This window comes from Euleptes europaea, chromosome 2, assembly GCF_029931775.1.
Source record: "Euleptes europaea isolate rEulEur1 chromosome 2, rEulEur1.hap1, whole genome shotgun sequence".
Taxonomy (NCBI): Eukaryota; Metazoa; Chordata; class Lepidosauria; order Squamata; family Sphaerodactylidae; genus Euleptes; species Euleptes europaea.
The window spans coordinates 65,331,357-65,345,050 of record NC_079313.1 but is presented as its reverse complement, the minus strand read 5'-3'; the positions used below and the strand labels follow the sequence as shown (position 1 = coordinate 65,345,050).

General features: G+C 40.4%; 1 protein-coding gene across 1 annotated transcript in view; it reads left to right on the top strand.

The window, feature by feature from the left end:
- Positions 1-13,694, top strand: part of PATJ (PATJ crumbs cell polarity complex component) — a 205,154-nt gene that overhangs the window by 37,892 nt on the left and 153,568 nt on the right. Inside the window, exons 15-17 of the mRNA XM_056844332.1 lie at positions 2,866-3,038; positions 4,475-4,478; positions 6,093-6,224. Of these exons, the coding sequence (XP_056700310.1) occupies positions 2,866-3,038; positions 4,475-4,478; positions 6,093-6,224 (309 nt within the window). The remainder of the gene's footprint in view (positions 1-2,865; positions 3,039-4,474; positions 4,479-6,092; positions 6,225-13,694) is intronic.

The window sequence follows — 13,694 nt, the reverse complement described above, 5'->3', positions numbered from 1 at the left end:
TAGAGGAAAGAGTCTGCAGTGGCCAGAGAGGAACACAAAGGAGACAGTGTCATAGGATCCAACCAGGGTTTCAAAGTAAATAACAAGATAAAAGATTGAATAATTTCTAAAACGGGCATCACTGTATAAATACAGTAGCCAGTTTTGTTGTGCTGTTTCTTCTTGTTGCACTCTTGACCATCATTTTACTTGCAGACTGGTAACTAGCGGTAAGCAAGGAAATATATGAGTATTAACCATTAGGAAAAGGCATGTAATGAGTCTCATCATACTAAGGAAAGATATACATAGGTGATTGTAAGCCGGTTTGAGTGACCCTTAAGAGGTAGAGAAAGTTGGCATATAAAAACCAGCTCTTCTTCTTCTTCTTCTTCTTCTTCTTCTTCTTCTTCTTCTTCTTCTTCTTCTTCTTCTTCTTCTTCTTCTTCTTCTTCTTCTTCTTCTTCTTCTTCTTCTTCTTCTTCTATAATTAGATAATTAAGTGCAGTGTATGGGTTTGACCTGGTCCAAGAATATGTGGTGTGAAATTCCTTTTCATCCATAGCTTTGGTAAAGCCACTGTCTCTAAATACTAGTTGACAAGATAGTTGTAAATTAGACTGGTTTGAGTCTTGGCTGAGCAGGGATTTGGCCTCAGGTCTTTGATCAACAAGGCAGGTGTAAGAATAAAATGGGTTAACCTCCAATATGCTGCCTATGAGGGAAGGATTGGATACAAATGTGATAATATATAAGTGTTTCAGTTTGTATTTTGACTTTCAGAAGGATTATGGGTATGAGAGAAAGCATTATATTAGGTTCTGTTTCAAGCCTAATAGGCCTTCATTTATAGATCACTGCATTTTTCTTTAACAGAAAATCAAATATTTAAAAATTGGTTACTTAATTTGATAAAGTTGTACCTTTTATTAGGACCAACCATACTGACACATTTCTACTTTTTAAATCGATGTATCACTTCTTGACAAGTGAAATACCATAAAGACAACGGCCCCTGTAATTGTGAGCATTATAGGGGGTGGCCCCATCCAAAAATGGGATCCAAATGAATGTTTCTAGTGTGGTGTACATCTGCTTTCACACAGAAGGCTGCTTCCACATGCAGATCACCACTGCTGGATAGGGACCAGACTGTGGTAGCTATTCATTTTTAGATGAATTATTCTGAAGGCTTGCAAGAACTCCACTTTTAAGGACTTGATAATGCTGCGACACCACAAACCATGGCTTTTAGTACTGTAGTGTAACAGAAGCCCTGACTTGGGCCCAGCCTAGACCAATCTTGTCAGATTGTGAAAGCTAAGCAGGGTCAAACCTGATTACTGCTTGGATGGGAGGTAAGGTAAAGGTAAAGGTCCCCTGTGCAAGCACCGGGTCATTCCTGACCCATGGGGTGATGTCACATCCCTACGTTTACGAGGCAGACTTTGTTTACGGGGTGGTTTTCCAGTGCCTTCCCCAGTCATCTTCCCTTTACCTCCAGCAAGCTGGGTCCTCATTTTACCGACCTCGGAAGGCTGAGTTAACCTTGAGCCGGCTACCTGAAACTGACTTCCTGTAAGCTCTAGCCCTGCGGCAAACCCATAAACAGATTCCAGCAGACGGCAAGTCCATGAAAGCAGTTTTATTGATTAGACTCGACAGGTTACAGAAGCCATATTCAGAATGACACTAGTAAGGAGCTACGGCAAGGCACATGGCATATATGGAAAAGCAAAAGGAGATAACCAGTAACCCAGGCAACCCCCCTCCCAGAGGCAGGAAGGAGTACTTGGCAATTCCCACACCAAAGGAATCTATGAAGGACTCTAAGAAGTCTAAACACGGGGCACGGACTGGCCTTGGAGAGATCTGCAAAACAACACCTGGGAGCACAACCATAAACTGTCGTCATGGCCTGCTCCTGACACTTCTGTCGGGATCGAACTCAGGTCGTGAGCAGAGCTTTTGACTGCAGTACTGCAGCTTACCACTCTGCGCCACAGAGCTCCTTTTGGATGGGAGACCACCAAGGAAATCCAGGATTGTGACGCAGAGGCAGGCAATGGCAAACCACCTCTGTTAGTCTTTTGCCTTGAAAATCTTATGGGGTCACAGTACTTCAGCTGCCACTTGATTGTACTTTCCACCACCACCGCTGGTCTTTTCTGAGATTGCTGTGGTCCATTTGCTAGGAAACCATAGTGCATGTACTTACTACTATTTGCATATAAGTGTGCTGGATTATGTGCATGGTACTAAGAGTGTCGTGAATCGAATACTAGGATGTAATAACTATAATTTCCAGTTACAGTCAGTCTGGAAAACCATGCTCATCCACCTCCCGCCCTACGTGTTCAATATAGCTCATGAAACTTGAAAAAATACAAGTAATCACAATTAAGGAAGGGCAATAATTCTAATATGTACTGGGGTTGGGATTTTTTGTTGTTCTTGTTATCAAGTCACAGCTGACTGATGATGACCTCATGGGGTTTTCAAGGCAAGAGACCTTCAGAGGTGGTTTGCTATTGCTTGCCTCTGCATCATGACCATGTACTTCCTTGGTGAGATTAGAAATGTAAAAAAGGTAGATAGCAGCAAATATAGGAACTGAACAATGACTACAGATTGCTATACTTCTTTTAACAAATTAACCAGAATTCAGAAATCAGGGTTACAAATATAGTTTAAGGCTACTACTACTGAACTAAAGCCCCCCTTTCACAGAAATTGATAGGTGAAGTACATTTTTATAAACACTTTTGCATGTTATAACCTGCCTTACTGTTGTAGTAACCCAAACAAGCAGGAAGATATTTTTATGGCAGAACCAGGTCTTTTAAGTATTTCACTGCCCATGTATGCTGTCCTTTCTCTGCACAGGTAAATGGCGTTCAGCTGTATGGAAAATCCCGCCGTGAAGCAGTTTCTTTTCTTAGGGAAGTGCCACCTCCATTTATTTTGGTTTGTTGTCGACGCCTGTTTGATGATGGCACAGAGTCCTTTGTGGATGAGCCTGCAGCTGTTACCACTTGCTCACCAGAACCTAAGGTAAAGTCATAAAAAATATTTTAAAAAATGATCTTTCAGGACTGGGAAAGCAATGCGACAACCCTCACAAAATTATAACCAGGATACAAAGTAAACCCATGCAAGGATTTTTTTGGACCTTTGGGCAGCCAACCTCCCCCCACCCCCACAAACGCACTCCAGAGTTAGAGAGCCCTTCTGGATAGCACTTCTGATGCAAAGGGGTTGGTACTAAAAGGGAAAAACAGCAATATGTGCTGGTGAAGAATCATTTTTACACATGTACAGAATTTTTTAATTGGCTTGTCTGTCAGGACAAAATGACAACCTTTGTTTTGAAAGTGAGAGATGTTCACTTTAAAGCTGGGCAGCAAACTTTGGAAAATTTGGCTCCTTTATGTTGGATTTTATGAAGCACTGTGTGTAATTTGGACTTCAGTACAAACAGTGCTTTAGAAAATGTATCTTCTCTGAGAGTTATTTTATGTTTGTGACTTCACTACTTTTACTGTAATTGGAAACTCCCAGTAGCTTATCTAGGCAGGTAGTTAGACGCATCATTGTACTAATGATACAAGGTATGTAAATCAACGGGCCGACATGCTGACGGTGTACATCCCATTCATCATTCTTCAGTTTAATAAGGGAGCAAGTGCTTTGAATTATACCCAGTCTCAGCTTCCCCATTAGCTGATTGCTTCCATCTTGTGAACAAAGGGATTTGATGCAAACTGGAAAACTACAGGTTTAGCTATTAAAATTTCTAAAGGTCTCAGATCTTAGCCTTTAACATTTCCATAATAAAGTAAATATTTGCTCCTGGGGTTCTTTGTTTCATGATGTGGTATCCTCTTGATAGATTGCCTTTCTGCATAGGATACTTTAACATGAGCAAAACTCACACTAACTGAAGCTGGGGTGCAAAAACGTCCGCATGTGAATGGTCACATAGATTTTTTTTAAATGAAGGTTTATACCAATAATGAAATGTACACATTTCTTTGTCTCATAATATAGTGCCATCTCTTAATGCATAGTGTAAGGAAAGTTGCCAGATGCTCCTTTCCTTACCCTGAAAACTAATTGAGAATGTAGATCTTGCCCCAAAATTATGTCTGCATATTCTTATATTATGACCAGAAGAAAAATGAGGGAATTGAGTCCTTACAATAAATCACAAAACAGTTAACAGAATGCAAATACATTTATATTATGGAAAAGTGATAATGCAAAGGGCAACATCAGGCAGTTCTATGAGGGAAGACAGATCATTGATCCTAGTCTGATGTAGTTTCATTGTGTGAAATTATGGTACAATTGTGGGACTGTTTGGATTCTTGATAGCAGGCCCCCCCGAACCTTTTCAGCCAACAGACACTTTTGGAATTCTGACACAGGGTACTGGGCACAATCACAAAATGGTTGCCATGGGAGGTGGAGCCAACCACAAAATGTCAGGGAGTGAGGTTATGCATAACTGATGGTTGGTCTTCAGTGTTTTAGGCAGAAGCTCTGCTTAATGGGATGCCTTTTTAAAATTGACATATTTTTTAAAAACATTTTCTTTGCAAATACACAAAATAAATGTAGATATTGAACCAGCTAAGAAACCCTCATCTGGCAGTATCGATTTTGCAGGCATCTAACACACTTACACAAAAGGAAAAGGGAGGGAATGCTTCTTCTCCTGGAAGTCCCTTTACATGAGCTCTTCTGTCATGACCCCAGCCTTTTTTACCCGGCACTGTTACTTTTAACAATTGTAGTTGGTGGTGAAGTGCTCCTTGCACATGTGTACAGTAAGAAAGCAATTCTGGTCAGATTTTGATAGGAACATAAATGATTTTTGAAATGTGACATACTGGTATTGTTATCAACTTCCACCTAAATTTTAAAAATACATTGAAAATGGGAAGATCTGATTATTTCAATAGACATTCTAGTTAAGTGCATTAAGAACTGTCAGCCTCAACCCAGGCAAGTATTTGGATGGGAGACCTCCCAAGGAATACCAGGGGCATGATGTGGAGGCAAGCAATGTCAAACCACCTCTAAACGGCTCTTGCCTTGAAAACCCTACCGGGTTGCCATAAGTCATCTGTGACTTGACAGCAAAAAAACAAAATATGAATGATCTTTCGAATTATTTTAATGAGTCTTGTCACCCACCTTGTTTGGCCAATTGTAATATTCCAGTTTTGCTCTATGCAGATGATACTGTCCTATTATCTCGGATGAGAGCTGGTCTTCAGAGATCTTTTAAAAACTTTTTCAGAATATTTTGTTAGGGAAGGCCCGTGAATAAACTAACAGATATCTAAAGTAGTTGCCTTCTCAGAAAAATGAAATCGTACAGTGTACTGATGGACACTGAATGGTGAAGAAATCCAACAAGTAAAGGAGTTTTCATATTTGGGTATTCTTCTAGTTTAAAATGGGGACCACATCAGTTACTGATAAGAAATAAAGCAATGATTATCAAAACTCTGCTTTTAGAGCATGCCATACTTTATTCATCTCGGGTTTTTTGGCATTCCTCCTCTGAAATCTCCTCTCTTATTGATCTCTTCAAGTTTTTAAAGAGCTTTTGTACTGGCCAGATTAAATGCCCATTCTTCAGTAGTTATGAGGGGTAGGTTTTTGTGCTTACCTTAGAATGGATTTGCTCCATTCTTCTGGAGTGTCCATTGCATATTAACCTTAGGAGATACTGTATTTCACCACATTTGTCAGGCTGCTCTGATTTATATCCCTATGAGGTAGTTACATTTTGACTTGCCAGTAAGGACCCTGAAAAACCCCTAGCACTTTCCTAAGATTAGAATTAAACCAAGGGCTTCCAGCCTTTTGAAATTTTGTACTATAATGTGACTTCAGACTTAGGTATGTACTTTTATGCCACAAATGAAACCCTTTGAAGAATAAGAGGTTTGTAACATTATTTTAGGCTATAACTGAAGAGCACAAATACTCAGTTGTATGCAATCGTTATTTAAATTTTAGCTTAGGTGACCCCCTCCATCTTGTACATTTTGGATGACAGTATCAATAAAAAATGATCTCTTATTTCTCAAATGAAGCCTATAGATTTTGGCCCAGAGGAAGAAGAGGAAGAGGATGCAGAGCTTGCACTATGGTCTTCTGAAATCAAAGTTATTGATCTTGTGAAAGACACGAAAACGGGCTTAGGCTTCAGCATACTGGACTATCAGGTATGCTGTGTACATCCATTATGATCAAGTATCATTGATCCAAATTTTATTTGCATTATGCCCCTTAAAACTTCATATTTTGATTAACATTTATGTACTCACAAGGAGTGTAATGCATCAAGTTCTCTTAATAGTTTGGGTGCGTTGGGACCACCACAGACAAAGAAAGGTGTGTCCATGATGGGCACAAGTACAGCTTCGTGTGTGCTCGCACTCAGCTCATCCCCTGCCCCCCGCTTTGAAGACTTTCGAGTTTTTAAAATCTTGCATGAAACCCCGATTTGCCATGATGATGAAATGCAGGTGCCTTGACATTTATCTTCCCTGCACAGACACAGTAAAGACAATTGTAGCATACTCTAAATTATTCAACATAGATCCCTAGAGAGCAATTCTAAGCTCTTCTGCTCAATGGGACTTACTCCCAAGAAAGTGTTCTTAGGATTGCATCCCAAGTCATTGTTCTTACAAACTTTGTGCTGGGAGTCTCAGATCTTACCACATGGCACCTAATATCCTTTCCAGAGAGCAATAATATGCAGATCTGCTTTTATATTCTTGTATGATCAGAATTAATGGAGGCCTTAATAACACGGTTTTTATTTACTTACAAATGCAAATGCATCCCCATGTATGGGAGGCAGCTAAACTTAAATTATTTGAAATGGGCTATAAGCCATTTAATTTTAGATCTTCCATCACTTTAAGATATTGGTTTGTAAAGTGCTGTGTGTCCTTGCTGATCTACTGAGCTTTTTATGGTGCATAGATATTAATTAGATATATTCGTTCACAGTAACTGTTTTGACAGGCCATTCGGGGGGGGAAATCTCAAATTAATATACGTGACTGGAATAGCAACTTCTACGTCAGACCTAGATGACCAGTGGAAAACGATGTTACTGTCCTGTCTCCTAAGCCATAATTATCCTACTTTTATTTCTGATGACTGGGGCAATTGGTAATTGCTTCTCTACTTCACCTGCCCAAGCATTCTTTGTCTCCTTTGCCCATTTCTTGGTGTGCAAGGTGGCTTGTCTTATGGATTTCTCTTGTAGCATGCCCATTCTCCTTGGCATTTGGCCATATGTTGTGCAAACCTATCTTCATCCCAACATCTCCGTCTCTTCATTTCTTTTTTGCATTTATAAGTAAGTTTAAATACATGTGGCTTCATTTGATCCACATTCCTTCCTTCCTGTGGTTATAATTCTTCCCTCTGTCTCTTGTGATCACCTTTATCTGTTTTAGATTGTAAGCTACTTAGGGGCAGAGACCTATTTATTTTTTGTTTAAGTAAAAGATCATGTTTGAGGATATCAGCTCTCTCTGGAGGGCTTCTGTTTTTGTTGACTAGTTCAGACAGTCGGGGTTGACCCATATTTATCAATTGTTATGTTAATTACAATTAGCACAGGCTTTGATTGGGGAACTGTTTGCATTTTCTTCATTATGTCACCGGTCTGTTGCTCATACTATGAGAATTCAGATGTGTGTCATCTGACGCAGCACATTTGGACCTCTGTTTCTGACTGAATCCATATATTTGCCTCAGTAACTTCCAATTAGAATCACAGAATCATAGAGTTGGAAGGGACCACGAGGGTCATTTAGTCCAACCCCCTGCTCTATGCATTAAATTGACAACTACCGCTCCCCCACATCCCCAGTGACTCCAACCCTCCCCCCACCATGCAGGATCCCACAATCAAAGCACTCCCGACAGATGGCCATCCAGCCTCTGCTTAAAGACCTCCAAAAACGGGGACTCCACCACCCTCCGAGGCAGCACATTCCACCATCGAACAATTGAGTAACATGCTTCATGTAGGCTGTACTTGAAAACAATTTGAAAACTTCAAGCAGTCCAAAGTGTTCTTCATGGCTTTTGGCAGATGCTGGCTGCTGGAAGGCACCTCACTTTCCCCTGTATCTACCTCCCCACGCTGTTTCCTCTTTTCCTCCTCCTGGCAGCCCCCATATCCTTTCCCTGCTTCCTTCCCACCCACCAGCTGACCAACCTTTAATCTGCTATATTTTATCAGCTATATTATTTATTTAATTCATTTACACCCTGACTTTCTCCACAATGGGGACCCAAAGCAGCTTGCCTCATTGTTCTCTCCTCCATTTCATCCTCACTACAACTGTGTGGGGTAAATTAAGCTGAGAGTACATGACCCGCCCATGGTCACCTTGTTAGCATCCAAAGTAGAGTGGGGATTTGAACCGAAGTCTCCCAGATCCTAGTCTGCTTGATTTCAGTCCAGTAGCACCTTGGAGACCAACAAGATTTTCAGGGTATAAGCTTTTGAGAACCAGAGTTCCCTTCACCAGATAATAGTCTGAAACTCTAACCACTACACCACAGTGGCTTTCATGGGGTGACTGCTTTTGACCTGTAGCAAGCAGCCAGTCCTGGGTAAGTCATGCAAGTTGTGTGGTAGCAAATCGTCCCGTGGTTACTACCAGACCTTGGTTCTCCTTCAAAGGCCAAAACAGCTCTGGTGAGGGCTCTGCCCCCTCTCCCAGCCTCTTACTGACAGAAATCAAGGCTTGGCTAGCAATACTGTCGTGGTTGCCTAGCCATTGCCTGAGGACATTGGTTTCTTAAAGTTACAGGCAGGCACTGCTTCTATTATTTGGCGGCATATATGTATATAAACATATATAAACATTATATATAAATAAATCTGGGGCATTTTTCAGGTCTGTAGAAAGATTTTTTCTTGCTGTTCAAGGCTCCAATCTCTGGATTTAACTAGTCACAGATTGTGCTATGTTGAGAATTAGATCTATTGATATTAAAAGAACTCGTATACTTGCAACTCAGTTTCCAGGCTCAGTTTATGATTCTGACTTTAATCTTTAAAGCTCTGAATGGCCTGGGTTTCTATGACAGGAAGTCACATGATCTTACATTACCAGAAGGGGGCAAAGTTATGTCATCACCAGTATCAAGGCCTAGACTTTAGACAACAGGGAGAATCCAGCAACAGTAAATGCAGGCAAACACCAGGAAGAAAAAGCCAGGGTCAGTGCCATGGGCAGGGGGGAATCCTCTCCACTGCTGAATGTCCTCCTCACCTTAGCAGCTTGGTGCTCCTCTCAGCACGACTGCAAGGAGAGTCAGGAGGTGTGTTCTTTCTATACATGCTCACTAACATCAGATTTTTCTAAAAGGCAGCCAGTAACAGCCCAGTAGTTGAGGTCTGTGAACCATCTGAGGGTTCCAACCTGCTGGTTGTCAAAGGCTAACAAGTGTGTATTCTAGTATACGCTTACATGAACTACATTCCACTTTGTCTTCTGACAAAGTGGGCTATAGGTAATCTATGAAAGTTTATGCCAGAATAAAATCTTGCCATTCCTTTAGGTTCCACAAGACTCCTCTTCAGTTTTGGAATTGTTTGCCCTGCGAGGTTAACCAAGCTAGCTCTGTTGGACAGTTAGGAAATGGATCCTGTACAAGGTGTTAGCTGCTTTTGCAGTGTCCCGGTAAGGTGTAAAATAGGGTTGCCATTCTCCAGATGGGGTCTGGAGTTCTCTCAGAATTACAACTGATCTCCAGGCTACAGAGATCAATGCCCCAGGAGGAAATGGCAGTTTCAGAGGGTAGACTCTATGCAATCATATCCCCACTGAGCTCCCTCTCCTCCCTGAATTCTGCCTTCCCCAGGATTTCCCCCAAATCTCCAGGAATTTTCCAAGCTGGAGCTGGCCACCATAGTGTAAAGTAAGATACAAAAGTAGCCTGATTCAAATTAGCTTTCCTCTCTCAAAATTGTAGTAGGTATGCAGTAAAGGACAGCTGTGGGCTGGCTTGCATGCTGGGAATAAATGCTGTGTGAACTATCTGGTTTACTTTAAATGGAGTGAGGAGGACTACAGTAAAACTGCCAAAATGCACAGTCCAGGCCACATGTTTTGCTTCAAAAGCTTACTGGAAAAAATACACGTTCTTTCCAGCAGCATTTGCAATATATCATTATATATTAAAGTGAGTAAATGGCATCCTTTGTGACATTTGTATGGCCGATAACTTAATTTAAAAGTTTTATCCTGTGTGAGATAATTAATGAGCTCTAATATCTCTTTGCTGTAATTACGTAATAAATCACACACACTAAAACTCAGTTTTGGAAAGTAAGACAGAGGTTTATTACTGGGTGTACAAAGGCCGTATCTGAGGTTTTCTATATTTCTGGAATTCTCAACCATTCCTCACTTGTCTATCTAGTCAAGTATTCTGTTTCTAACAATGAGCAATACCAGATGCTTTTAGAAAGTGAAGGGAATCCCAAAATGGGTGGCTAGGGAATAATTAGCCTTGCGGCTATGTGTTACAGGGGTGACAAAAATGTACAAATATGTGCATCTGGCACAAATTTTTGAAATTTGTTTTGGTTTAGAATGTCATTGTAGCTTTTGAGTAGTTTGGCTGTAATTTCCAAGGGCTGTAGAGGCTTGTCTTCTCTCTCTGCATTCAACCATTTGCCAGAGATTTCTTTCCAGTTATGTATGGGACTAATCAGATATGGGCTAACTGGAGATGCTGTGCTGCAGGATACAACACAAGCTTGTGTCTAATACCTTGCCCATGTCTAGTAATTAAATGCAGGATGGTATTAAATTTAATATGCTGGCCAAATCCTAGGGTGAGTAATATATTCAACTTCCCTTATTTTTTCCTACCATTCTGTTTGAACGAGTTGCCCACCTCCCAACTAACTTTTATGTAGTGTTGCTGGCGCATTCATAGATGACTTCATTTCACTTGGTCATGAAACTTAGTTATTCCTCATATGAACTCCATAAAGGGCTTTGGACAGAAGATCCTGTCGAAAACAGTGTTCTCTACTAACGGTATGAAAATATTTTGCATATTAGTAAATTTTGTTTAAAAAAAAATCCAGAATGGTTACATAAATTTCCCAAAATGGCTTTATCTATTAAATTTTTCAAAAGATAACATCAAAGAAAGAGATTTGGGAAACAAAGTGAGATCCAGACTTGAATTCCAAACTTCTGTCAAGAATAAAGTGATGGAACTTCAAAGATAAATGAGCTTGAGGTGCTTTTATATGAAAGACAATCTGAATGGAGTATGCAGTATAAACTGGCAGATTGTTATTATGGTCACAGTGCCAAGTGTTCATCCAGTTACCTGTTTAAAATTCTATTGATTTATTTTCTTTAGTCTACAATTTTACCAACTTTCCTGTTGTCTTTATTTAATTTGTATTAATTTAGATATAAGCACACACACACACAAAAAGACAGAGAGAGGGAGAGTGCATTGTCCTTAATGTATGGAAACATTAGCTGCATGGAAAATTAATTTAGCTACACCCTTAATGGTATGGCTGTATATCTGATCATGCAGTATTGAAGGTATCCTTAACAACACTTGGAATGTTATGGAAGAGCATTTTATTATTTACATCACTGGACAAAACTATGTGGCGCAAGTTGGTGTGAAAAGGTTCAGCACGTTTGGGTTTGTTTGTTTGGTAGCTCTTTATATTGATGGTTCTGGATTCAGTTTGTATTACTTTGTATATAGATCATATTCAGCTAATAATTTATATTCTAGTGTCTGATGCAAACTTAGGGTTTTTGTTCTCTAATCATGACTGAGAGATTTGGGGAGGTCTACACAATTCTACTCTTCCCACACAATTACCTCAACCATGGTTAAAGGGTATCAGGTGCTTAGGTTTGTACCACAGTTAATGCTAGCTGCGGCAAGGTCTTGAGGCTTATTTGCAAGCCTCAGTGAACGGTGAACTTCATTAGTGTAGTAATCATAGTTAAGGCTGATACCATTGTAACTCTTTGGCATACTTGTCATAGGGGAGGGAGTGTGTGGTCTTACAACCCATCCCATAACTAGATGTCCTTTTAGCATCATGTTTCACATCTTTCCTGCTGTCTGTTTTGTTGCAGTGTATTCTGAATGATTTGTCTGAGTAGTCCTAATGCAGAGTTACTTAGTGTAGACTGCTGGGATATGGATTCTGAACGTCATTGGTATAGCATCTATAATTGAAAACATAGGTCGTCTAAAGCAGATGCCACATAATAGCAACCTTTATTGTATTAATTTGTTACTGAATATATAATAAATAACTCTGGGTCTGCTTTCAGCCAGGTATGCTTACTGATCAATATTTAAACCTCAGGACAGCATTGTTGTTGGGGGATAGCAGGCTATTTTGTCCTTCCGCTAATCTGAGTAGCACTCTTTCTGTGGAGGTTTCATCAGCTGTGGAATGATGAAGTGAAGGAAATCCAAAATATCTGAAACCCTTGACTGAGGTTTAGCTACGAGCAAATCGATAGGTACAACAACCTGACATTTTAGGATGTCATTGCTTTCGTTCCCTAATAAAGCCTAATTAAGCCTTCTTATTTCCTAGATATTTTGGTGATTTCTGCTGGGTTTAGGCTTCTGCCTTTAAGGAAAAATCTTCTCTAACTGGTATTTTGATTTTATAAACTTATATGAGGACAGCTGGCCTAAGTCGAGAATTTCTGCTTTGCTGAAAGAGACCCAGCAAAAGACATGGAATATCACCAAAGTAAGAGGTGGCCTGGGGGAGCATACTGCTTTGAAAGAGGAGAGGAGCAGGTGGTTGGAAAAGCCTATTTAAAGGGATGGCTGGAAGTGATTCAGGAACTGGCCCTAAACAGAAGAGATGAATTTGAGGAACTGGCTTCTGAGCATGGTGGCCAATGTATATTGATCAAATATGCTTCATGGACTTTCAGGCTGCATCCTGGTTCACTTACCTTCTCTAACAGGTTTTCAAGGAACAGTCCTCTTGCTCACCTTTCAGAAGTATCTTGAATAGTTCCAGTAAATCAGCAATGACTTGCTGATTTAACTCAAAGAAAGCATGTCTTAACAGAACTAATTGCTGCTTTGAATATTTCCTCCTTAGTCCAAACTGATCATATGAAACTGCCTTATATTAAGTGAGACCATTGATCCATCTGGATAGTTTCTGAGGGTGATCGTATTGCAGTTGGAACAGCTAGATTTGAGTCCAGTAGCACCTTATAAACCAACAAAAATTTTGGGATATAAGCTTTTGCTCTCGAAAGCTCCCAGCGTGGTGTAATAGTTAAAAGCAGTGATTTGGAGCCATGGACTCTGTTCTGGAGAACCAGGTTTGATTCCCCACTCCTTCACATGAGCAGCGGAGGCTAATCTAGTGAACTGGATTTGTTTCCCTACTCCTACACAAAGCTAGTTGGGTGACCATGGGCAAGTTTCAGCTCTGTTAGAACTCTCTCAGCCCCACCTACCTCACAGGGTGTCTGTTGTGGGGAGGGGAAGGGAATGTGATTGTAAGCCAGTTTGAGTCTCCCTTAAGTGGTAGAGAAAGTCTGCACATAAAAACCAACTCTTCTTTTTCTTCTTCATCAGATACCATTGATCCTTCTAGCTCAATATTGTCCATT